This window comes from Salvia miltiorrhiza, chromosome 1, assembly GCF_028751815.1.
Source record: "Salvia miltiorrhiza cultivar Shanhuang (shh) chromosome 1, IMPLAD_Smil_shh, whole genome shotgun sequence".
Lineage (NCBI taxonomy): Eukaryota > Viridiplantae > Streptophyta > Magnoliopsida > Lamiales > Lamiaceae > Salvia > Salvia miltiorrhiza.
This window is the reverse complement of record NC_080387.1, coordinates 75,537,749-75,561,639: the sequence shown is the minus strand read 5'-3', so window position 1 is coordinate 75,561,639 and position 23,891 is coordinate 75,537,749. Positions and strand designations below refer to the sequence as shown.

The following is a 23,891-nucleotide window of genomic DNA, read 5'->3' as shown; positions in this document are numbered from 1 at the left end:
TTTTCTCCATGCGAATCCCATTCTTAGCACAGTAGTCTTTGAACTCCTTAAGTTCATATTCTCCTCCATTGTCGGATCGTAGACACTTTACTTTCAGCCCTGTTTCAGTTTCTACAAGGGCTTTCCACTTATCCGTCCTGGATTGGCTCTTTCCTCTGGACTTTGACCTTCCCCTGTTCTGCCTTCCTTTCGATCTTCCTCGATATTCCGTGTTCAGTGCAGTCCTTGACCCTGAAGTAGATGGAGATTCTTTCCTGCGAATCTCCTCGCTGATCATCAGATCTCTTACTTCGTCAAAGTGCAACTTTGCCTTTGCCGATGACGCGCTAACTGCTGTCACTGTTCCGGCCCAACTTTCTGGCAAAGAAGATAGCAATATTAGGGCACGAACTTCATCATCAAACTCGATCTCCACCGAGCTCAGCTGTGTGGTGATCATATTGAACTCGTTCAAATGATTCTGCACTGGTGTGCTCTCGGACATTTTTAGATTGAACAATCGTCTCATCAAATGTACTTTGTTTGCAGTTGATGGTTTCTGGTACATTTCCGCCAGAATCGCCAACATCTCCTTTGTTGACTTTGCTCCAGTCGTGTGGTAGGCAACGTTCCTGGACAGCGATAAACGTATTGCACTCATCGCCTTTCTGTCCAGCAGCTCCCACTCGTCCGGATCCATCTTATCTGGTTTTTCTTTGAGGGGCTGATGTAGATCTTTTCCATAAAGGTAATCCTCGATCTGCATCTTCCAGAAACTGAAATCCGTACCATCGAACTTCTCAATCGTAATCTTTCCGTCGCCCATCGTAACTGCTCCCAATTGATAAACAAGATAATTTTCTCAAAGTAATTCTTTTCTGATGTGGAGGTTCAGTAATTACTGCAACCACAGAGCATACTAAGAATTACAAAAGAAAATTATCAGACCGCCACAAACGTGGCTCTGATACCAGTTGTTGGGAAATATACACAAATACTTCCGCCCATTATCAAATCGAAGACGAAAAAAAAAAATGACACTGATATTTAACGTGGTTCGGCCAAACTGCCTACGTCCACGGACCCACCCCAATATATTAGAGAATCTCACAAAGGAGGAGTACAACAATACCACACTGTATTTTGTATCTTGCCTACACAGAGGCTATCTCTCGACTCACTTTTATCACTCGTGTTTAACTTCCACACTGAAGTTTTCTCTCACTATATTTTCTCACTCTCTAACACTTCTTTCACAAGACTTCTTTTGTGAATTTGGGATGCTCTTCAAGTTGCTGCGATGCACATATTTATAGCCTCCATTTGTTGATTCCACCTCACATCCCAACTTTCTCAAAGTTGATTCCACCTCACATCCCAACTTTCTCAAAGTTAATGGGGCTGCACTTTCCTCTTTGGTGGTGGCAAAGTTGTGGTGGTGGCAAACAACTTTCTCAAAGTTGTGGTGGTGGAGCCTCCATGTTTTGGCTAACACAATCAGCTCAGGGGAGAGCTTTACCTGCACATTCCGCCAGCGTCTCAACTCTGGTTATTATCTCTTGCTAATAACAGTTTAAGTGGATCGATTCCAACCTCCCTTTGCGGTGCCACACAGCTCTATCAACTTGACTTGTCTGGCAATAAATTAAGTGGCGGCATACCCCCTTGCCTACACAGGCAAAACATTAGAGTGATCAATTTGGGGCGAACCAACATCAGCGGTAGTATTCCAGATAATTTTCCTACGGATTGTAGCCTACAATATTTGGATCTTAACAATAATGCTTTAGAAGGGAAAATTCCAAAGTCCCTCCAAAGTTGCAGGAGTTTGGTACATTTGAATGTTGCGAACAACAATATCAACGACACTTTCCCATGCATGCTATCATCCACGTTGCGTAGTCTTATTTTGCGCTCCAACAGATTTCACGGAGAATTAACATGTCACACAAGCTGGCCAGAGCTTCACATTATAGATATATCTTCAAATAATTTCAGTGGAAGTTTGGAATCAATAAACTTCTCTAGTTGGAGATCAATGGTGTTCAACGTCAACAACATTCATGGCTACTACCCGTTTACAGTGACACTAAACATTAAAGGGCAATTCCATGAGCTTCATAAGATTTGGGCAGACTCGGGCACCATTGATTTCTCTTGCAATAATTTTGGAGGAGAAATACCAAATGCAATTGGTGATCTTACATCGCTTCATCAGCTCAACTCTCAATGGAAGCATCCCAAACTCATTTGGTCAATTGAGGAACCTCGAATCTCTCGATCTCTCTGGAAACCGACTGACTGGGTTGATACCGGTGGAGCTTGTAGGCCTCACATTCCTTTCATTTTTGAATCTGTCCTTCAATAAGCTGGTTGGAAAGATTCCAAATGGGCGTCAGTTTCATACATTTTCAGCTGATTCCTTCAAAGGAAATGTGGGGTTGTGTGGTTTCAATCTCAACATAAGCTGTAGTGATAGTGATGGCAGTGATCATTTGTCTCCACAAGAAGATGAAAATGGGGAAGAGAAGAGTGAGATCGAGTGGGAATACGTATTCGCTGCAGTTGGATATGTTGTGGGCTTAGGAATCATTGTGTGGCTACTTTTGTTCAGCCGAAGCTTCAGAGAGAAATACTTTGGAAAAGTCGAAGAGGTGTTTGAAGATATACGCGATGCCAGAATCAGAAGAAGAAGACGGGTAAGAAGAGTAGTGAGGAATCGAGTAAGGAGACATTAGTGTTGGTATTGCTATTTGGTCTGTGTTAATTAGTGTGTGTTTTTTTGTAAAAAATCAGTTCACAAGATGTGTAAGACTATGTAATTTATTGATGTTTTTAGAAACTAGTGTGTGTTTTTGTGTAAAATATAGTTTACAAGATGTGTAAGACTGTTTAATTTATGGATGTTTTAAGGTTTCTGCATAACATTTTGGTTTTAGAATGACTTGTAGTGATACTATACTTAACATGAGGCTGTTGAATATGTATTGGCATTTTAGCACTTACCAACACAAGCTGAATCTTCATTATCAGAAAAGAAAAAAATGCTCAAAATTTGCTTAAGATAAAAATAAAATTGGACAGGGTCGTATCTGTACTCATTTTGGTCATACTCAACAAACGCACAGTTAGATGGATTACTTTGTCATGGCAATAATATGTCAAATCTGACATCATTCGAGTTTTACAAACATCCCATGACAATAAAAATTACAAATTTTTTATTTGTTAGATCCACTAATATAAATAAATAAAGTGGGAGGTTTGACCAATAAAAAAGAAGGTTTTCTTGGGCCTCTTTGAGCTTATAATAAACTAACTTGATGAAATAAGTTTGAAAAGGGGAGGCGAAAGGAAAGGAAAGAATCAAAAAATGAAAAAGAAAATAAAATTGAGTTATTAGTTTGGTAAGATAAAATTCCTTTTTTAATTAGACGAGGGTTGACCGGACAAAATATGATTCAAAGTCAAGTAGAAAGACTTGAGATATGATAGTCTTCCCAATACATGTGATATGTGGCTTAATTTTGTTGCACGCCCTTCGCACACAATAAGTATGGTGTGGATGGGACGAGTTTTAAAAAATATTGGAAAATGTGTATAAAGTAATAAATAAATAATTGTGTGATGTATTTTTTGCAAATATTGTATGTGAATTGGATAAAGTATAATATATATGTTCTAAAATGAAAAGACCACATTTATTATGAACGGATGAAAATGATAAAAACACCTCACTTATCGTGGATGAGAGAATAATTGGAATTTGGAATCACCCTTAACTTTTCCAGCTACTGAATCTGTGACGTGCCTCGATTTTTTTTTAGGAAAACAGGGACATAGTGTTACTATTTGTTATTAATCCTATTTTATTTTATTTTTAGAAAATTATACTAAAATATTAAAAATTATACTCAATCGTATATTTTATCAATAATGCAAATTAAATACCTTATTCTTTTTCCCGAATGTTTTGAAATTAAGATAAATCTATATTTTATAAATTTCACAAGTATACATGGCTTTTACGTGGGCTACACAAAGTTGACTGAGGGCTTTTAAGTCGACAATTTAGTCTTTTTCTCGCCACTTCCACAAGTATATCAATGGCAATTTCATCAATTCCCCACTTTTTTTTTTTGTCATTCTTTATATTTAATTATGATTACTAGCACGAAAAAACGTTACGCGGTTGGCCTACTTGTGGAATATATGGACAAACTATCACCACATTACATAAGGTGGGAGACAACGACTTTGAAATCCGAATGCAAACAAAAAAAATATTTCTTTTTACCAATTATTAAATTAAATTTTTGAGTGATGCTATGACTAGCCATAAACTAGTCAAATAAGAAAAAAAAAACTGACCTTTTTTTCAAAATAAACATGAATTAATTAGCTATTTTACTATATTGTAGCAATATTTTTCTTTATTTTTTAAATAAAATAAAAATAGCTTCAATGTAGGCAATACAATAAAATAACTAAATTATTTTTTTATTTTAAAAAATAAATTAAATGAATAATTGTTTTCCTTAATTGACTTATTTATGACTTGGAGAAAAAATATACTCCCTCCGTCCCAATAATCTTGTCCCACTTTCCTTTTTGGGTTGTCCCAATAATCTTGTCCCATTTCCTTTTTTGGAAAATTTTAGGAACTAATTAATTTCTAATTAAACACTATCCTAATTAATTCCCCTCTCTAAACCCAAATTTATCTCTCTCTCTCTCTCTAATTCATATCTACTCGCTCTTTCTCTCTCCCTACCATCTCCTCCATTCTCCCTCTCTAAATTCACTCCACCATTTCCCTCTGCAAATCCACCGGCGCCGCTGCCCCTCTGTTCCGCCGGCGCCGCCTCCCACCTTCCCCAACTGTAAATCTGCTTCCCCTTTGTTCCACCGGCGCCGCCTCCCACCTTCCCCATCTGTAAATCCGCTTCCCCTCTGTTCCGCGGGCGCCGCCTCCCTCTTCCCCATCTGTTCAGCCGCCGCCGCCGCCTCCGCCTCCCCCCTTCCCCCTCTGTAAATCCGCTCCCCCAGAAATTAGGGCTTGTCGGACTCGTTGTAGTGACAGCGGAGAGCGCCCTCCGCCTCTTGCCCCTCTTCTCACGCCGCCTCTCGCCGTCAAGTCGCCTCTTCTCTCCTCCACCATTCATGGTGCTTCGCCTCTCCTACTCTATTTTTCTCAGAAGTGGTGGTGAGTGGCGAATCTTGTCTGGAATTTAGGAACTAAAGAAGTGGGATAGAAGGGGATATAAATTAGGGATTTTGTTTTTCTGTTCTTGAATTTACTGCATTTCTTGAATTGGTTTTCTTTTTCTTGTTTACTGAATTTGCAGAGTGTTGATTAGTTCTCCTTGAATTTATTTTTGTTGAATTCATGTTTCTCGCCGGAGTATAAGAAATTAGAAAAAAATATTACAGCATATGAAATTAGAAAAAATATACATAAGAAAATAAATAAAATTGAAAATTAGATAAAAGTGAAACATCAAATATGGTATGCTGAATCTCAATCCATCTTTCTAGTGGCTTATTTAAAGCCACATGCACATATCTCATATATACCTGCAAGTTTCACAATGCTTCCAAAGCTGTTCTTCACCATTTCTACACTAATTTCCTTCTTCACCTTCACTTATTCTCACACCCAATGTCTTCACCATCAGAAAACCTTGCTGCTTCAGTTCAAGAACGACTTGATATTCGATTCTTCTTTCTCAACAAAGCTGGTGCAGTGGAATCAAACGGATGACTGCTGCAGCTGGCACGGCGTGGCATGCGACGCTGCAGGCAACGTCGTGAGCCTGCACCTCGACGACGAGGCCATCTCCGGTGGCATCGGGGATTCATCGACTCTGTTCAGACTCGCACATCTGCAGAAACTAAACCTGGCCTACAATAACTTCAACTCCACTCCCATCCCAAGAGCTATCCACAATCTCACCTATTTGACACACTTCAATTTGTCAAATGCTGGTTTTGGAGGGCAGGTTCCGGCAGAGATCTCCTCGTTGAGGCGACTGGCGAGCCTCGATCTCTCCAACGATTACTGGGACATCGACGAGCCTCTGAGACTGGAGCACCCAAACATGGAAATGCTACTCCAAAACATGACAAGTATTACAGAGTTGTATCTTGATGGCGTCTTTCTCTCATCTCATGAGAGGAGAAAATGGAGCCATATCGTATCATCGTCTCTTCCCAACCTCACCGGCTTGAGCTTGGTCTGGTGCTCGTTGTCTGGCCCTTTGGCTAAGTCCTTTTCGCGTCTCCATTCCCTTTCAGTTCTTCGACTGGATTCAAACAATCTGTCAGCTGTAGCCGCGGACATGTTCATCAATTTCTCGAGCTTGACCACCTTGAGTCTTTTCAACTCGGGCTTGAAGGGCTCTTTCCCTAGCAAGATCTTCCAGATACCTTCTTTGCAGTATCTTGATTTATCTGGAAATGAGATGCTTAGTGGAAGCATACCACCATTTCCTCAAACTGGATCTCTCAAGTCTTTACTGCTGAGGGCCACAAATTTCTCAGGGTCGTTACCAAATTCAATTGGTAATCTCAGAGACTTGTCAGAGATAAACTTGGGTGGTTGCAAGTTTACTGGCTCGCTTCCATCTTCCTTCGCCAACCTCACCGAGTTAATGTATGTCAACTTGTCGTATAACTTCTTCACAGGCTCGCTTTCTTCTGCGTTGTTTGAAGGTCTTCTGAAGCTCGTTCGTCTAGATTTGCAGGCCAATTCATTCTCGGGTAATCTTCCCCACTCTCTCTTTAGTCTCCCTTTATTGGTGGAGCTTTATCTTAGCCAAAACCAATTTATTGGACTTGTTGAAGAATTTTCCATTGTGAATGGCTCTAACATTGCTATTTTAGATTTGAGTAGTAATCGACTAGAAGGGCCTATTCCTGACTCTCTCTTCCAACTCCAAAGCCTCGAGTCTTTGTTGCTTTTTGGGAACTTGCTTAATGGCAGTTTTCAACTAGACATGATTCAGAAACTTTCTAGTCTCACACTCCTTCATCTATCCGACAACAATTTGTCAGTGCTCATAGGGAACGTTAGCTCGAGTTCATATGGATTTCCACAGCTAAACGAGCTGCGCCTAGCTTCGTGTAACGTGTATGATTTTCCCGAGTTCATAAAACATTCCGATGATTTGAGTACACTAGACCTCTCAAACAATTGGATTGGTGGGGAGATACCTAGTTGGATTTGGGGAACACAGCTTCAGTTTTTGAACCTCTCTTCTAATCTTCTAACACATCTGCAAAAGCCTTACCATATCCCTGCTACTCTTGAATTACTAGACTTGAACTCTAACAAGCTGAGTGGTGAACTGCAATTCCTCATTCCACAAAACACCGAAAACATCATCTCTAATCTTAAGTACCTGTTGCTTGCTAGTAACAATTTAAGCGGCTCGATTCCCACCTCTCTATGCAGTGCCACAAAGCTCAGTGTTCTTGACTTGTCTGCCAATAAATTGAGTGGCAGTATACCCCCTTGCCTTGTTGAGAACGTTGGCGTCGTGCTTGATCTTAGGAAGAACAACATCAGTGGTCGCATCCCAGATAAATTTCCTCTCGGTTGTAGCCTACAATATCTTGATCTCAACAGCAATGCTTTACAAGGGAAAATCCCAAAGTCCCTCGAGAGGTGCAAGTTGTTGGAGTTCATGAACGTTGCGAACAACCTCATCAACGACACTTTCCCATGCTTATCGAGCTTGCGTGTTCTTGTTTTGCACTCCAACGGATTCCATGGAGAGGTGAGATGTCACGAGAGCTGGCCCGATCTTCAAATTGTGGATGTGTCTTCAAATAATTTTAGTGGAAGCTTGGAATCGATAAACTTGTCTAGTTGGAGGGGAATGGTGTTAGACAGTGTGAGGTACAACCGTTTAACCTCTAAAGTTTTGAAGGTGTCAAGCTTCTATAAGGGTGGGGTTAGATTGATCATGAAAGGGCAGGCTGTAGAGCTTGTCAAGATTTGGCCGGATTTTACTGCCGTTGATTTCTCTTGCAATAATTTTCAAGGACAGATACCAAATGCAATTGGTGATCTTAGGTCGCTTCGTCTTCTCAACTTCTCCCACAATGCTCTTAGTGGAAGCATCCCAAAGTCATTTGATCAGATAAGGAATCTTGAATCACTCGACCTCTCTGAAAACCAACTAACGGGGGAGATCCCAACTGAGCTTGCCGGACTTACATTCCTTTCAGTCTTGAATCTGTCCTACAATAAGCTGGTTGGAGAGATCCCAAATGGCCGTCAGTTTCAAACATTTTCAGCTGATTCCTTCAAAGGGAATCCGGGGTTGTGTGGTTTCAATCTCAACATAAGCTGCAGTGATAGTGATGGCAGTGATCATTTGTCGCCACAAGAAGATGAAAATGGGGAAGAGAAGAGTACTGAGATAGAGTGGGAATACGTATGTGCTGCAGTTGGATATGTTGTGGGCTTAGGAATCATTGTGTGGCTACTTTTATTCAGCCGAAGCTTCAGAGAGAAATACTTTGGAAAAGTGGAAGAGGTTTTTGAAGATATATGTGATGCCCGAGATAAGAGAAGAAGAAGAAGAAGACAGGCAAGAAGAGTAGTGAGGAATCAAGTGAGGAGACATTAGTGTTGGCATTGCTATTTAGTTTCTTTAAGGTGTGTAGTTCGCATGTGCATGTTTTTATGTTGACAGTTTGGTCTGACAAAGACTTGTAATAAACACTATCTCATTGAATATATCTTTGGCAATTTAAAAGAAACAAGGAATTTATCTTAATTTTTAAAATTAAGAGAAATCTATATTTTCTATATTCCACAATAGGCCTACATGATTGGGATTGGAAGAAAATGATATGTGGCTTTATACAAAGTTGACTTGAGATCCCTCTAAGTCCTAACCAAGAATTATTTAGAAAAAACTCTCTAGAAAATTATATTGGACTCATCACCCTTACCCTATGCTTTATCTTGAATTATAGTAGCGAATTTGATGATCTCCAATCTCTATGATAATTTCGTTTTTTGAAGTATTAGAATAATAAATAATATTAAGCAATGCTCAAGAAAAATGAGCACGAATGGTGATTTCTTCAATTCCCCACTTTTTCTTTTTGTCTTTCTCTATATTTATGATTACTAGTTCGAGAAAACGTTACGCGGATGGGCCTACTTGTGGAATATATGGACATCAAGTGGGAGACAACGACTGAAATCCTAATGCAATAACGACTTTTATTACCTAGCTAACTTTTGCAAAAAATCTACTCAATTTGTATAATTTTTAGTAATCATTAAATTCAAGGGTAAATACTATATTAAACCTCAAATTATATTCGTTTTATTAAAAATGTCCTTAACTATATAAAATATTTTAAAAAGAGGATTATGACCAAAAAATACACAAACTTTGAAAAAAGTTGTAATTTTCACTTGAATTTTCAATATTAAGTCAAAAAATACATGCATTTATATTTTTATACAAAAATTTGTGTACACCCAGGTGTACCGTACAACCGGATTGACCCGCATCCATAATAATGTTATTTATAAGGTTTGGGTTAGGATACGGATTTGGATTAGGGTGCGGAACATGGTCTAAGTGATGGTACAACCCGGTTGTACGGTGCACCTGGTTGTACCCAAAACCACCTCATATTTTTAATGCAATTTCCACCTGAGTTTGACCTTTGCCAAAATTAGAGCTTAGTTGGCAGTCAAAAGTTTACCTGATGTTAGCCTAACTTCTGATGATGAGGAGTATTTAGAAGCTCGGAGATATAAAAAGACAAAAATTAATATATTTAACTTAATTTCGACTGGAAAAATTAATTAATTTTGAACTTTTTCCAAAGTTCGTTTATCTTTTGGCCATAACCCCTTTCAAAAAGCTCAATCTATTTGGTTTGTATCAAAAATGTCTTGCATCCATTTTCCTGTCTCTGAAATCATGACGTGACTCGTCTGATGCCACCTATGTAATTTATATTTTATTATTTTAAATGACATGACATAAAACAACGTCGTTTTGTTTTGTGTCATATTATTAAAAAAAAAACATCGTTTTGTGTCGCGTCAATTGATTCAATCATTTGAAAGCCGTATTTCCCGAGTTGACTTCTGAATATTCTTCATCGGGATATATCTTAATATAAGTTCCCTTTCCGCCTAAAAAAAAGACCCATGCCATTATATATAATACTCCATCCGTGCACAAAAATTGTATTGTGGAACGGAGGGCATTAATTTATATTTATACTAATAGAAAAAGAGCCTAAGGCAATCTAAGACACAATTTGTGGATTGCCTATTTTACCCCTATTACATATTTTATTTTAAGGTTATTTTACATATTATATATTTATAAGAATATATTAATTAATTCATTAGATATTACACTAAATCTAGCTATGTGATATATATCTATAGCTATTGATAAGGCTTATAAATAAATATATTTATCCAATAAATTATCTAATAAAAGTAATGAATTAATAAATTTTCTAAAATAATAGATTATCAAATAAAATAACATTAATTACACGTACTACGTACGTTCTTTTTGCTAGTTTTAATAAAATAATTTGAAGATGTACTTTTTAATGTATAATGAATCCCACAAAGGATAGTCATTCTTGTTCTTTAGTGGTGTTGGGCCTACCAAAATAGAGAATTAAGGTGTACTAATTTTATAAATATTAATTGTGAATGGAGTTTATAATATAATGGGTAGTTTTCAAAAAATGAAATCATATAATTTTTTTGTACGGATGAAAATAGTAATAAAACTATCATTTTCATAGATGGAGGGAGTATCAAAATAAATAATTATACTTTCCAGATTTGTTTTCTTTCCAAAATGATTAATATTTGACTTTAAATCTAACTTTAGAGTGATCATAGGAATAATATTCTTATTCCTATTAATGGTAAGTAAGATTGCATTCTAAGTGTGATTAATCTCTATGCTTTATCTTGTATTGTAGTGGACGAGTCGATTTGTTAATTAATGAAACAAGCTTGGGATTAGAATGGACCTAAAAATTAAATTTAGGCTAAATATAGTATCAAATCTCAAATTATATGCGCTTTATAAAAAATGTCTTATACTATATGAAATATTTTAAAAATTCCAAACTATTAAATTTGTATTAAAAATATCCTGCGTCCATTTTCTGTTCCTCATAATCATGATCTGGCTCGTTGGATGCCACTACATAATTTTTATTTTATTTTTGTAAGTGACATAGCACAAAATTACATTGATTTATGCCACCATGGGACCAAGGCCATGCTGTAAATTGGAGCAACATCGCGTGCAACTCCCCCATTAACGCCGTATGAGTTTGGCCTAAGCGCAGCTGCTATAGTCCCGGAAAATAAAGCCAACTCCCGTCTTCAAGCCATCCCTCTGAATGGAAACATCCACATCCATACGAAGGACAGGGCCGGCCCTGAGGGTGGGCGGGCATGGGCGACGGCCCAGGGCCTCAAAAATTTGATGGCCCAAATTTTTTAATATATCCTAGTATTAATTATAATTTATATGTATACTAAAAAAAGTTATTACGTTTATATATTGATTTTGGGCCCAATATAATTTATTGCCAAATCTATATTGTATTAAAACATTAAAGTTCAATTTAAAATTAATTTCAAATCAATTTGATGATAATTTTGTAATTATAATAATGAATGAAAGCAATTTATATATTAAAAAATTATGAATCTTTTCAACTTTTTATTTAATCTAATTCTATCAAATTTTCCTAAATTACAGAAATTTTTTTCTACTTTTCCATTTTCTTTTTCCTTCTCATTTTCTCTTTCATTTTTCCTAAAAATCATGCACTTTGGTTAATAATAAAATATTCAATATGCATATTAAATTAAAACCGTGACAAGAACTTTACATGTAAGTAAATTCATATAATCATAGTATATTTTATTAGACTAGCAGGAAGAACGTGCGATGCACGATGAACACGTTTGATTTTTACTAATAAACATTAGATTTAATTGCTCAAATTTAAATAAACATTTTACTAATAATTAAATTTCCATTAAAATAAAAATTGAAAAAAGAAAAAAGAAAAAAATAAAAATAAAATAAAAATATCAAACGGTCAATAAAGGACCGCAAATCGAGGCCGTCAAAGTTGCCACATTTTTCAAATTTTGTTTTGGTTTTTTTTTTTCTTTTCTAATATGGCGCTATTGGGCATACACGATGAAACGTGTAGCCCTCGAGTGACTCAAGACTGCAACGCCCTACATGATCTCACCCTTACTCGAATAGGGTGGGTCGTGTAGGTGCGTTGCCAATGCTCTAATGAATACCGTTGAATTAGTCTTTCTAGTCAAGAAGTCAACTGTTCAAGTCTACTAGCATGGCCCACTTTGCAATTTCTTTGTTTCGACACTTCCTTTTCTTCTCTATACTATACATGATAATCGCCATAACTAGCATGACAACATGATTGATTGACATCTCTGGAATATTTGAACAAAAATATTTAATTTCTCAGTAAAATCTTTCTCTAATAAAATACAAATTATACGGTGGCATCCGATGAGCCACGTCATGAAAATAAGATAGAGCCTACATGCTAATTTCAATCAGGGAGCCCATTCAAATTATACATATCTTATTTCTTCAAGCCTAGCTAATATTGTACCTAAAAGTAAATGACGCCTAAAATGATTAAAGATACATAGTACCACTCCATCCCCGACTTTCCATGTGGCTGCATGTTTTCAAGTTCTCCACCATGATTACTGCAGCTTATGCTGAGAGGAACACCGCATAACCCTGTGTTTCCTATATATGAATCATTCGAAAATGTTGAAAGCTGTAAACTAATTGGGATCCTTCCCACCAGCTTATTGTAGGATACATTGAAGACCGAAAGAAATACGAGCCGTTGAAGCTCCACTGGGATCATCTCTGCTAGCTGGTTCACTGAGAGATCAAGTGATTCAAGTGCCGACATGTTACCCAATGATTTTGGGATTCTGCCTGTGAGGGCATTGCGGGATAAGTTGAGATAAGGAAGCGAGATCAGACCACCTATTGCTTCTGGTATCTCTCCATGGAAATTATTGCCAGAGAAATCAACAGAAGTCAATATTGGCCATAACCTAGTAAACTCCAGTTGCAAGCCTTTGAGGGTCAAAGACACCCGAGTCGAGTAATAGAAGTCGGGACGTACAACATTAATGCCCAAGCTTTTGAGTCTGATATTTGCATCACTGTGTAGCACCATTTTGCTCCAGGTTGAGAAGCTTATGTGATGCAGATCTCCACTGAAATTATTGGAAGATATGTCGATGATCTGAAGATTCGGCCAGCTTTCACCACATCGCACCTCTCCATAGAAACTGTTGGAACGCAATACTAAGACTGCCAATCTTGATGACAGCGTGCACGGGAAACCGCCTCGGATGTTGTTCTCTCCAACATTCACCCACCACAATGATTTGCAATTTGCAAGGGACTTTGGAAAATTCCCTCCTAAGTTGTTGCTGTAGAGATCCAAGATCCTCATGCCACAATTGGTGGGAAATTTATCTGGGATTTCACCACTTATGTTGTTTCTCCTAAGATTCAACATTTGAAGATTGGTAATCCTTTCCACAAGGCATGGAGGTATACTACCACTCAAGTTATTGAGTGAGAAGTCGAGAACTTGAATGGTTTCAGCACTACAAATGCAAGTTGGAATTGATCCACTTATGTTGTTACTTGCAATGGATAAGAAAATCAGAAAGAAGTTGAAGCTGACAAAGTTGAGTGGAATGTTCTTGTCAAACTTGTTGTCAGATAAATCTACGTAGGAGGCGCCTTGTGGGAGCAGGGGCAACTCACCCCGGAGCTGGTTTGAATGTAAATCCAGCTCCGCAAGAAAGTTGGGAATTTGGTAAGGCTTTTCTATATCATTCAAGACATTATAAGAAAGATTCAAATGATAAAGATCTCCATTTCCAATTTCCCAAATCCAACTAGGTACTTCCCCTGTTATTTGGTTTTGTGAGAGGTCCAAAAAGTTCAAGTTGGATTGTTTTAGAAAATCAGGAAATTTTTGCAGGTTGCAAGAGGATAGGCTCAACTTCTTTAGTTGGGAACTAATGCTTCCTGCTTCAATTGACAAGTTATTGTGGGAAAGATTGAGAGTCGTGAGATTGTGAAGCGTTTGAATATTTTCTAGTTGAAGAATGCTAGTGAACAAGTTATCAGATAGGGAGAGAACCTCAAGGCTTACTAGATTGATGAAAGAGTCAGAAATAGGGCCTTTGAGTTGGTTACTGCTCAAATCTAACTCAATCAAGTTAGTGAGATTTAGAGTGGGAATTCTCCCATTGATAGAATTGTGAGCAAAGTTCAACTTGGCAAGATACTCAAGACTTACAAGACTTGATGAATTCCCAATTCCTCCTGAAATGCCTTCGTTGTCGAGTTGCAGACTCACAACATGGCCTGTAGCGTCGCATCCCACACCTTCCCACTCGCAACAATCATCCCTCTCATTCCATCGCACCAGTTTTCTTGAAACAGAAGAATCGAATATCAAGTCTTTCTTCAGCTCAAGTAACAATGTTTTCTGGTCATCTTGGCATAACTTGTATGCATGACCACAATTTGTTAGGCAAATAATTGTTGAAGTTAAAGAGATGAGAAAAAGGTGTTGAAGCAAAGAAATTGGCATTTTGGAGATGGCTAACTGAGTTGAGATGTAGAATTAGATGGGTGCATGGATATATGTAATTATGCAATTGAGAAAACTAGCATATCTCAAGTCTTTCTACTTCACTTGACTTTGAATCAAGAATTTTAATTTGCTGTGATTAAACATTTTCTTCGTTCAAAAAAAAAAAGAACCTTCCATTATTAATATATTGGGTCCTAAAAGACCCATTCACCATTTTTCAAAGTCAGAAAGTTGGAACAAAAACAAAAGCTAGAAAAGAAAAATTAAATCATGTAGGCCAACTTTGGAAGACTTGAGATATCCAAGTCTTTCTAGTGGTAGCTTTAAAGCCCAAAATATACAACATTTATGTGTATAGAGAGCATCATCACTCACAAATCACAATGCTAATTTATCTGCTTCTTCATTTTCTCACCATCTCTTTAATTTCATCTGCAAATTTGACTGATGCATACAAGCAATGCCTCCATCACCAGAAAACACTGTTACTTGAGCTGAAGAGCAACTTAACGTTCGATTCTTCCATTTCAAGAAAACTAGTGCAGTGGAATCAAACCGATGATTGCTGCGAGTGGGAAGGCGTGGAATGCGACGCTGCAGGCCGTGTTATAAATTTGCAGCTCGACTACGAGTCTCTTTCAGGTACCATTGAGAAACTATCTACCCTTTCAAAGCTTATGTACCTAGAGAGGCTAAACTTAGCATACAATTCACTCAATGGGAGCATCCCACTCTCTCTCTTTCATCTTCCCTTGTTGCAGCAACTTAAACTTTCTAACAACAATTTTAGTGGCCATGTTGATGAGTTTCCCTCTCTTACTCTCTCTCACTTGGAAGAGCTAGATTTGAGCAGCAACCATCTTCAAGGCCCTATTCCTGACTCTCTCTTCAAACTCCAAAGCCTTCAACTTCTCTCACTTGCTAACAACCTCTTCAATGGCACTTTTCAACTCAGCAAGATCAGAAAGCTTCCCAATCTCACAACTCTTGATCTGTCTCACAATAACTTGTATGTTGATGCAAGCAGCATCAGCTCAAGTTTTCCACAGCTTTACCAATTGAGCCTTGTTTCTTGCAATCTTTCCAGTTTCCCTAATCTGAGAAACCAATCCAATTTGAGATTTTTGGACCTCTCAAACAACAGAATTGGAGGGGAAATTCCCAACTGGATTTGGGAAATTGGTGGTGGAGAATTTTGGCAACTCAATGTCTCCAATAATCAATTGGTGGATCTACAGAGGCCTTACAGAATTCCTGATTCTCTTCAAGTTCTAGACTTGCACTCGAATCAGCTCAGTGGCGTGCTTCCCCTGCCTCACGAACGAGCTTTGTACGTAGACTACTCAAACAACAAGTTCAACAAGCCCATTCCCATCAGCATTGGAAACTACCTCTCAAATCTCATTTTCTTCTCTGTTTCAAACAATCATTTGAGTGGATCAATTCCAACCTCCCTCTGCTACGCTACATACCTTCAAGTTCTCGACTTGTCTTTCAATAACTTGAGCGATACAATACCTCCGTGCCTCTTTGAAAACACTCAGAATCTCGGGGTGTTCAATCTGAGGAGCAACAACATCAGTGGTCACATCCCAGATAAATTCTCCAAAAATTGTGGCCTAGAAACTTTGGATCTCAATGGCAACAATTTAGGAGGGAAACTCCCAACATCTGTGGAGAATTGCAGCTCGTTAACCGTGTTGAATGTCGGATACAACAACATCCATGACAGTTTCCCGTGCACGCTACCCTCTAGCTTGCGCGTGCTTGTCTTGCGCTCCAACAGATTCCACGGAGAGATCAGCTGCGACAAAGACTGGCCTAATCTTCAGATCATCGACATATCTTCCAACAGCTTCACCGGCTCTCTCTACGAAGTGGGATTCTCGAGGTGGAGGTCGATGATGTTAGTAAAAAATGGAGGTAGGTAGCCACCTACCACCTCCACCATTTGCCACCTACCACCATGAGTGCCACCTACCACCATGAATTTGCCTATAAATACCTTCTTCAGCAACATTACAAAGACACACCAAACACAACTATCAAAGCAGATAGCTAGAGAGATAGAGAGATAGAGAGAAAATCTTGTGAGAGAAAACTTCAGTGTGGAAGTTATACACGAGTGATAAAAGTGAGTTGAGAGATAGCCTCTGCGTAGGCAGATACAAAATACAGTTTGGTATTGTTGTACTCCTCCTTTTGTGAGATTCTCTAATATATTGGGGTGGGTCCGTGGACGTAGGCAGTTTGGCCGAACCACGTTAAATATCGGTGTCATTATTTTTTCCCGTCTTAGATAATTTATATCTTTGATATTGCTTTCGATTTGATAATGGGCGGAATTATTTGTGTATATTTCCCAACAGATGATGCTAGACAGTGACGGGCAGTCGAGGCACGAGCAACTCCACTTCGACTTCCTGAATCTGAAAAACCTCTACTACCAAGATGAGGTGACATTAACCATCAAAGGATCACAGCTGAAGCTTGTCAAGATTTGGTCAGAGTTCACATCTCTTGATTTCTCTAGCAATGAATTCCGAGGAGGGATACCAGATGCAATAGGTGATCTGAGCTCGCTTTATCTTCTCAACTTACCAAGATCATTGGGTAAGATGGCGCCGACGCTTGAAGCACTGGATCTCTCAGTAAACCAGCTGAGTGAGATGATTCCGGTGGAGATTGGACAGTTCGGATTCCTTCAGGTTTTGAATCTGTCCCACAATAAGCTGGTCGGAAGGATCCCACGAAGTCATCAGCTCGACACGTTTGATTATCTTTCATACGTTGGAAACGCGGGACTATGCGGTTTTCCTCTCGGCATAAGCTGCAGTGACGATGATTCGCTGAAAGTTGAGAAGATGGAGCCACATGGGAAGTCGGAGAAGGAGATGAATTATATATGCGCTGAGGTTGGATATGCTGTGGGCTTAGGCAGCACAGTGTGGCTGCTTCTGCTTTGTCCAAGTTTGAGAGAGAGGTTTTTTGGGAAAGTAGATGAGGTTCTTGCAAATATATGTGAGCGCCAACGCAGGAAAAGAAGCCATAGAAGAAGAAGAAGAGCAGCGATGAGTGCTAGGAGACAATAGTGCTCATAATGCTATTTGGATTTTGTAACAGACTATATAGCATGTTTTTGGATATTGTGTTTATTCTCATTTTCAAATTAGAGTTTATAAATTACTTTTGTTGTTAATAATTAATTTTTAGGGTTAATAAATTCAGAGTTAGGTATGTCTATTTAAAAAAACTACTGTTCTTTGATCATAAATAATTAGACTTCATTATATAAGTATACTTAATATCTTTTTGTAATAAATAGTTATGAAAGAATAAAACTAATTATGGGACATGATGATCACGTAATCTATATCCATATCTATATACCTATTATAAAAAAGCCTTCTTTTACAAAATTTGACTTGCTTATTATATCCCTCATAGATTGGTCCCCCACGCGAAAAATGAAAGCACAAGCTTTTTGACCAACTGTGCGTGTGCGGCGCCACGCCGGTGCCATCTCCCCCTCCCCGGCTTCTCCTTGGCCGTTGCTTCACCGACGACGCGGCCCTCCTCGCAGCAGCAGCAGACCCTCCTCGCAGCAGCAGCAGATCGGCCCTCCGCTCCTCGCAGCAGCAGCAGAACCGACGACGCCACCTCCTCGCAGCTGCAGCAGACCTCCGCTCTCGCTTCGCTCGACGCCGCGCTCTCGCCGCTCGCCGTCGGGAGCCACGCCGAGAAGACGGACGCGCTGATCAAGCGGGCCCAGCTGCAGGCCGCCGGAGGTTAAGAGCCGCATGAAAACTGCAGCTTGAGAAACCTCACCGCAGCTTGAGAGCAGCGACGCCATCGACGTCGCGCGGCCTCGACGTTCGCGGCTCAAAGCTGCGTCGAAGGAAAGCGGCGACGTCGTCACAGATTGCCTCCGTTTGTGAGAAATGGCATCGCTCCAGCCTCCCCTCCAAAAGTACCCGATTGTGTCTAATAACTTTGCTCCTGTCAGTCGATCATCATCGCCACTCCACAGTTCTACTAGGGATTTCACCACTACTGATCAGACGACAATGAACTCTTCGACAGTAATGACGGCGCTTCTCTTCCCCGAGTCTGGGATCACGATGCCTCCGAGCATCACTGTCACAGATAGTTCGGCGGAGAATGCTAGAGCTACTGCTGATGTTTCGTTCCCGGAAATCGCTGCGGTGATGACTGCCCATACTGTCGGTGTCTCTACTCAGGCCGATGGTCCTAAGGGCCTGATCCCACCTCGCTCGATCGGGACTGCCCATCCGAATGTGGTCAGTCCACCGTCTGCTTCGAAGGTGTCGCCGGTCTCTTTTGCAGATAAACTGAAAGCTAGGGATGGCAGTCCGACAGAGCAAGTTTCCAAGCCTAGGGACGTCCCCGCTCATGACTTTACAATCCTCCGGCCAGAGTTGGTGGATCTCAAACGTTGCCTTGTTTTAGAGCCTTCTTTCCACCAACGACAAGTCCGGCGTTTCGCCCATGCGGTTCACGGCCGGCTGATCCTCCGCAAAGGTGAGTCACCTCGGTTTGCAGCGGATCTTTGGCAGGAACTTCAGCAGCTTTGGAAACCGTCTGTTGGTTGGTCGATTCATCCTCTCGGAAAAGGTTACTTCACTTTTAATTTCGCCACCGACGAGGATAGGGCAGCGGCCTTCGCTAAAATGACTTGGCGTCTACGCTCAGGTATACTCCATCTCCAGGCTTGGGTGCCGAATTTTGATCCCTACAAAGCGAATTCAACCCTTGTTCACGTATGGATTAGAATCTTTAACTTGCCACATGAATATTGGCACCCAGAGGTTCTTTCCGGGGTCGCACGAGAAGTGGGTACGCCTATCTTGATTGATGGTCAGTCTGCACAGGCTCATGTGGGTCACTTTGCTAGAATTCTTGTTGAGTTAGATGTTTCGGCTGATATTCCTGAGACTTTAGATATTAAGTGTGGCGACATTGATTTTACTGTCAAGTTTGTATATGAGAATTTGCCTTATTTCTGCTTTGATCCCTACAAAGCGAATTCAACCCTTGTTCACGTATGGATTAGAATCTTTAACTTGCCACATGAATATTGGCACCCAGAGGTTCTTTCCGGGGTCGCACGAGAAGTGGGTACGCCTATCTTGATTGATGGTCAGTCTGCACAGGCTCATGTGGGTCACTTTGCTAGAATTCTTGTTGAGTTAGATGTTTCGGCTGATATTCCTGAGACTTTAGATATTAAGTGTGGCGACATTGATTTTACTGTCAAGTTTGTATATGAGAATTTGCCTTATTTCTGCGGTGATGACTGCCCATACTGTCGGTGTCTCTACTCAGGCCGATGGTCCTAAGGGCCTGATCCCACCTCGCTCGATCGGGACTGCCCATCCGAATGTGGTCAGTCCACCGTCTGCTTCGAAGGTGTCGCCGGTCTCTTTTGCAGATAAACTGAAAGCTAGGGATGGCAGTCCGACAGAGCAAGTTTCCAAGCCTAGGGACGTCCCCGCTCATGACTTTACAATCCTCCGGCCAGAGTTGGTGGATCTCAAACGTTGCCTTGTTTTAGAGCCTTCTTTCCACCAACGACAAGTCCGGCGTTTCGCCCATGCGGTTCACGGCCGGCTGATCCTCCGCAAAGGTGAGTCACCTCGGTTTGCAGCGGATCTTTGGCAGGAACTTCAGCAGCTTTGGAAACCGTCTGTTGGTTGGTCGATTCATCCTCTCGGAAAAGGTTACTTCACTTTTAATTTCGCCACCGACGAGGATAGGGCAGCGGCCTTCGCTAAAATGACTTGGCGTCTACGCTCAGGTATACTCCATCTCCAGGCTTGGGTGCCGAATTTTGATCCCTACAAAGCGAATTCAACCCTTGTTCACGTATGGATTAGAATCTTTAACTTGCCACATGAATATTGGCACCCAGAGGTTCTTTCCGGGGTCGCACGAGAAGTGGGTACGCCTATCTTGATTGATGGTCAGTCTGCACAGGCTCATGTGGGTCACTTTGCTAGAATTCTTGTTGAGTTAGATGTTTCGGCTGATATTCCTGAGACTTTAGATATTAAGTGTGGCGACATTGATTTTACTGTCAAGTTTGTATATGAGAATTTGCCTTATTTCTGCTCGGTTTGCAAGGTTGTGGGACATATTTCTAACGAATGCAGAAGGAGGAAAACAAACACGACAGAGGAGGGCTTTACGGAACATCAGGGCCGGGAACGTGGTCAGTCCAAGGTTGATGACCACAGGGTTCATCCTCGTCCCTACACCGGAAATCAGGAATCTCCAGCAAGGGCTGGAAAGCCTTTTGCTGAGGTTGGACAGAAACTGAACTCTTCTTCAGACTCTCCTACCTCATCCAATCCCTTTGCTGTGTTGGTTTCTCTTGAGTTGCAAGATGAACATAGACTTGTTTGTGATGATAACATGGAAAAGCCGCCATCTGATGGAGGCCGAGCTTCAGATGCTTGCATCTATCAGGACAATCAGGATAGAAAGGATATGGAACAGCTTGAGTCAGATGACGAAAAGAGCCAAATTGAGGTAGTGGACCAGGAACAAGAGAGGACTTCTGCACCTTTGGTGGTGCAGCCGCTTGATGTGATGACTGACAACAACGATTTGCTAACTTTGACTGGGACGACAGGACCCAGTTCTCGTAGACGAGGGCGTCCGAAAGGGGCTATCAACAAGAAGGGGAGAGTTTCTGATTCTTCTATCAAGCACAGGCTCCGTCGTATCATAATGAATGGCATGTCCTCGGATTTCCAAAACTCAGCACGCGGTGATGATATGCAGGGCCCTGGTCTTGACACTTCTTCGCCTGTGGAGTTCCTGAATAAAGTGAAGGATGCTCAGTCTAGAGGACAGATTCTGCAAAACTTTGTGATCAACTACTCTAACTCTACCGATGCAGCCCATGCTATGTCGGTTGTGGCCTCTAAAAAATGGGGCGATTTGTTGGACGATGAAGATGACGATGTTTTAGACGAGGACGACTGACAAACATGGTTTTCGTACCTCAATTCCACATGTTTTGTTGTCATTTCCCTTCATGTTTTGCTTGTGAATGCTTGTTTGTGCCCGAATATTTAGTTTTATGAAGTTTTGATTTCTTGGTATAGTTTTTGAGTATCTTCAGGGCAAATCAAGAGTTGATTGGGAGAGCATAGGATCGAAGTACGTCTCGAGAGGAATCCATGAGCTTGAACGGCGCCCGAATCGGAGCTCGGACGAGGGAGAACGGGGCCGACAAAGTCAGCCGCGCACAGAGGCCGCGGCCGCGGTCACGCGTCGTGGGGAAGGTATCGCCCGCGGTCACCACCCGCGGCCGCGGGGTGGGACCGCGGGCTAGACGCTCAATTCCAGGGGTGTACCGCGGTCACCACCCGCGGCCTGCGGGCTGGGACCGCGGGTCCCCCCCACGGTCACCACCCGCGGACGCGGGGCGGGACCGCGGGTTCCCTGAGTTTTGCCCACGTTTGAGCACCACGGGCGCGGGCCATGACCGCGGGAAAAGAGCGGAGTCGCGTTTTTCAGCCCTTAAACCCCATTTTCCCCCTTTTTCTCTCATTATTCTTCTTCTCCATCACTCATCTTCCCCAACACTCCACACACTAAACCCTAGCCTCCTTTAACACACCCATCTACCATTGAAGAGAAGAGAAGGAAGAAGAAGCTCTTAAATAGGATTTGTCATTTCTTACTCTCTCTTTCATTATGTACACCTTTAACTTTGATTTATTGTGTTTGAACATGTTAGGCTAAATTTCTCTTTGATTTGGGGATTAGGCTAGATGATTATTGTAATGGATTGATTATTTATGCTCAATATAAATCTTGTTTGTTCATTTGCACATTATCTTTTCAAACCCTTGATTTATTTCTTGTATGGATTGTTGGCCACATTCTATGCATTTCTAATTTGCACTTTGAATCGGGAGAGAATAATTGCAATAGATAAGGTGTTTGAAACATATCAATTCGATAACCGGGAGGTTGAGAGTTGGGTGAGAGTATGTCGATCTTTGTGTGCTTTTGGGAGTTATAGGTTAGAAGTTGACCGGGGACGGCAACTATGACCCGTAATCTACCGCTCTAGTCGTCCGGGAGGGGGCTAGAACTAGTTGGGAGATCACTCTAGATAATTAGGATTGTCAAGATTAATATTGAGCTATAACTGAAGTCTTTTGCTTAATCATCGATGCCTAGTCCCTAAATCGCCTTAATCATCTTATTTATCCACTTTGCTTATTTGATTTTTATTTGTCTTTGCACTTGTTAAGTATTTAGTTAGATAATCAAACCAATCACTCAATCGTTTAGTCTAAATAGTCGAGTAAAATGAATTAGGATAATCACTAGATTGAACTACTAATCCTTGTGGGATACGACCTTGCTTCCATATATTACAACTACCCGTATACTTGCGGCGTGGTGAAAATAATAGCGAACAAGTTTTTGGCGCCGTTGCCGGGGATTAGTTTAGTTTCTTTGCTTGTGATATTTTGCTTCATTGTGCTTAACTACTTTAGACATTTTATTTGCTTTAATTTTTGTTTTCTATTTTAAGATTGTGTTTTGACTTCTTGTTCTTGTTGGTTGATAGGTAGTGTATGAACACAAGATCTAAGGGTGCACCTCTTATACCTATAAACCTTGAGGTTGAAGCTTTTTGTCGACACAACAAAGCAAGAACAAAAAGAGATAGAGAGTTGGAGGAAGCTATGGCGGAAAATCATGACTTAATCCGTCAACTTCAAATGCAATTAGAAGCCATGCAAGGGAAAATCAATGAGCAAGAAGCTCTAAGAAATGCACCTCCACCACCACCTATTAGCAATATGTTCCAACCCATTGTCCAACAAGGAGGAGTGCATGCCCCGAGAATCAACGCCACCAATTTTGAGCTCAAGCCGGCCCTCATAAATATGGTACAACAAAACCAATTCGCCGGTCTTTCCCAAGATGACCCGAATGGACATCTTGGAAACTTCTTGGAGATATGCGGCACCATCAAGATAAATGGAGTCCCGGAGGATGCCATTCGACTTCGACTCTTCCCCTTTTCGCTAAGGGGCATGGCTAAGACATGGTACCAATCTTTAGAGGGTGGTTCTATCACTACATGGGAGAACATGGCTCAAAAGTTTCTCAACAAGTTTTACCCTCCGGGTAGAACCATG

At 40.7% G+C, this 23,891-nt stretch overlaps 3 protein-coding genes and 1 pseudogene across 5 annotated transcripts; 3 read left to right on the top strand and 1 right to left on the bottom strand.

Annotated features, from left to right (window-relative positions):
• Nucleotides 1-1,477: 1,477 nt before the first annotated feature.
• LOC131013625 (receptor like protein 26-like) lies at nt 1,478-2,891 on the top strand (annotated as a pseudogene).
• Nucleotides 2,892-5,493: 2,602 nt separating this feature from the next.
• On the top strand, nt 5,494-8,726 carry LOC131006248 (receptor-like protein 7). The gene has a single exon (XM_057933430.1). The coding sequence runs from the start codon at nt 5,571-5,573 to the stop codon at nt 8,616-8,618; it is 3,048 nt and encodes a 1,015-aa protein (XP_057789413.1). The 5' UTR covers nt 5,494-5,570; the 3' UTR covers nt 8,619-8,726.
• Nucleotides 8,727-12,666: 3,940 nt separating this feature from the next.
• Nucleotides 12,667-14,694, bottom strand: LOC131013614 (receptor-like protein 19). Its single transcript, XM_057941749.1, has one exon. The coding sequence runs from the start codon at nt 14,692-14,694 to the stop codon at nt 12,667-12,669; it is 2,028 nt and encodes a 675-aa protein (XP_057797732.1).
• A 304-nt stretch (nt 14,695-14,998) lies between these two features.
• LOC131006266 (receptor like protein 22-like) lies at nt 14,999-17,887 on the top strand. 3 transcript variants are annotated; one of them, XM_057933454.1, is made up of 2 exons: nt 14,999-16,607; nt 17,077-17,887. In XM_057933454.1, the coding sequence occupies exons 1-2, from the start codon at nt 15,081-15,083 to the stop codon at nt 17,122-17,124; spliced, it is 1,575 nt and encodes a 524-aa protein (XP_057789437.1). In that variant the 5' UTR covers nt 14,999-15,080; the 3' UTR covers nt 17,125-17,887. The 3 variants fall into 3 exon arrangements, with proteins under 3 accessions (XP_057789437.1, XP_057789439.1, XP_057789438.1); XM_057933456.1 differs by having other exon boundaries at nt 15,059-16,594; nt 17,067-17,887; XM_057933455.1 differs by having other exon boundaries at nt 15,059-16,603; nt 17,067-17,887.
• The last annotated feature ends 6,004 nt before the right edge of the window (nt 17,888-23,891 follow it).

Bases quoted from the DNA above. Each gene is read 5' to 3' on its own strand.
- LOC131006248 (XM_057933430.1), top strand. From the start codon at position 5,571: ATGCTTCCAAAGCTGTTCTTCACCATTTCTACACTAATTTCCTTCTTC.
- LOC131013614 (XM_057941749.1), bottom strand. From the start codon at position 14,694: ATGCCAATTTCTTTGCTTCAACACCTTTTTCTCATCTCTTTAACTTCA.
- LOC131006266 (XM_057933454.1), top strand. From the start codon at position 15,081: ATGCTAATTTATCTGCTTCTTCATTTTCTCACCATCTCTTTAATTTCA. The intron at 16,608-17,076 runs GTAAAAAATGGA...AGATGATGCTAG, and splicing joins GGTGGAGGTCGATGATGTTA to ACAGTGACGGGCAGTCGAGG.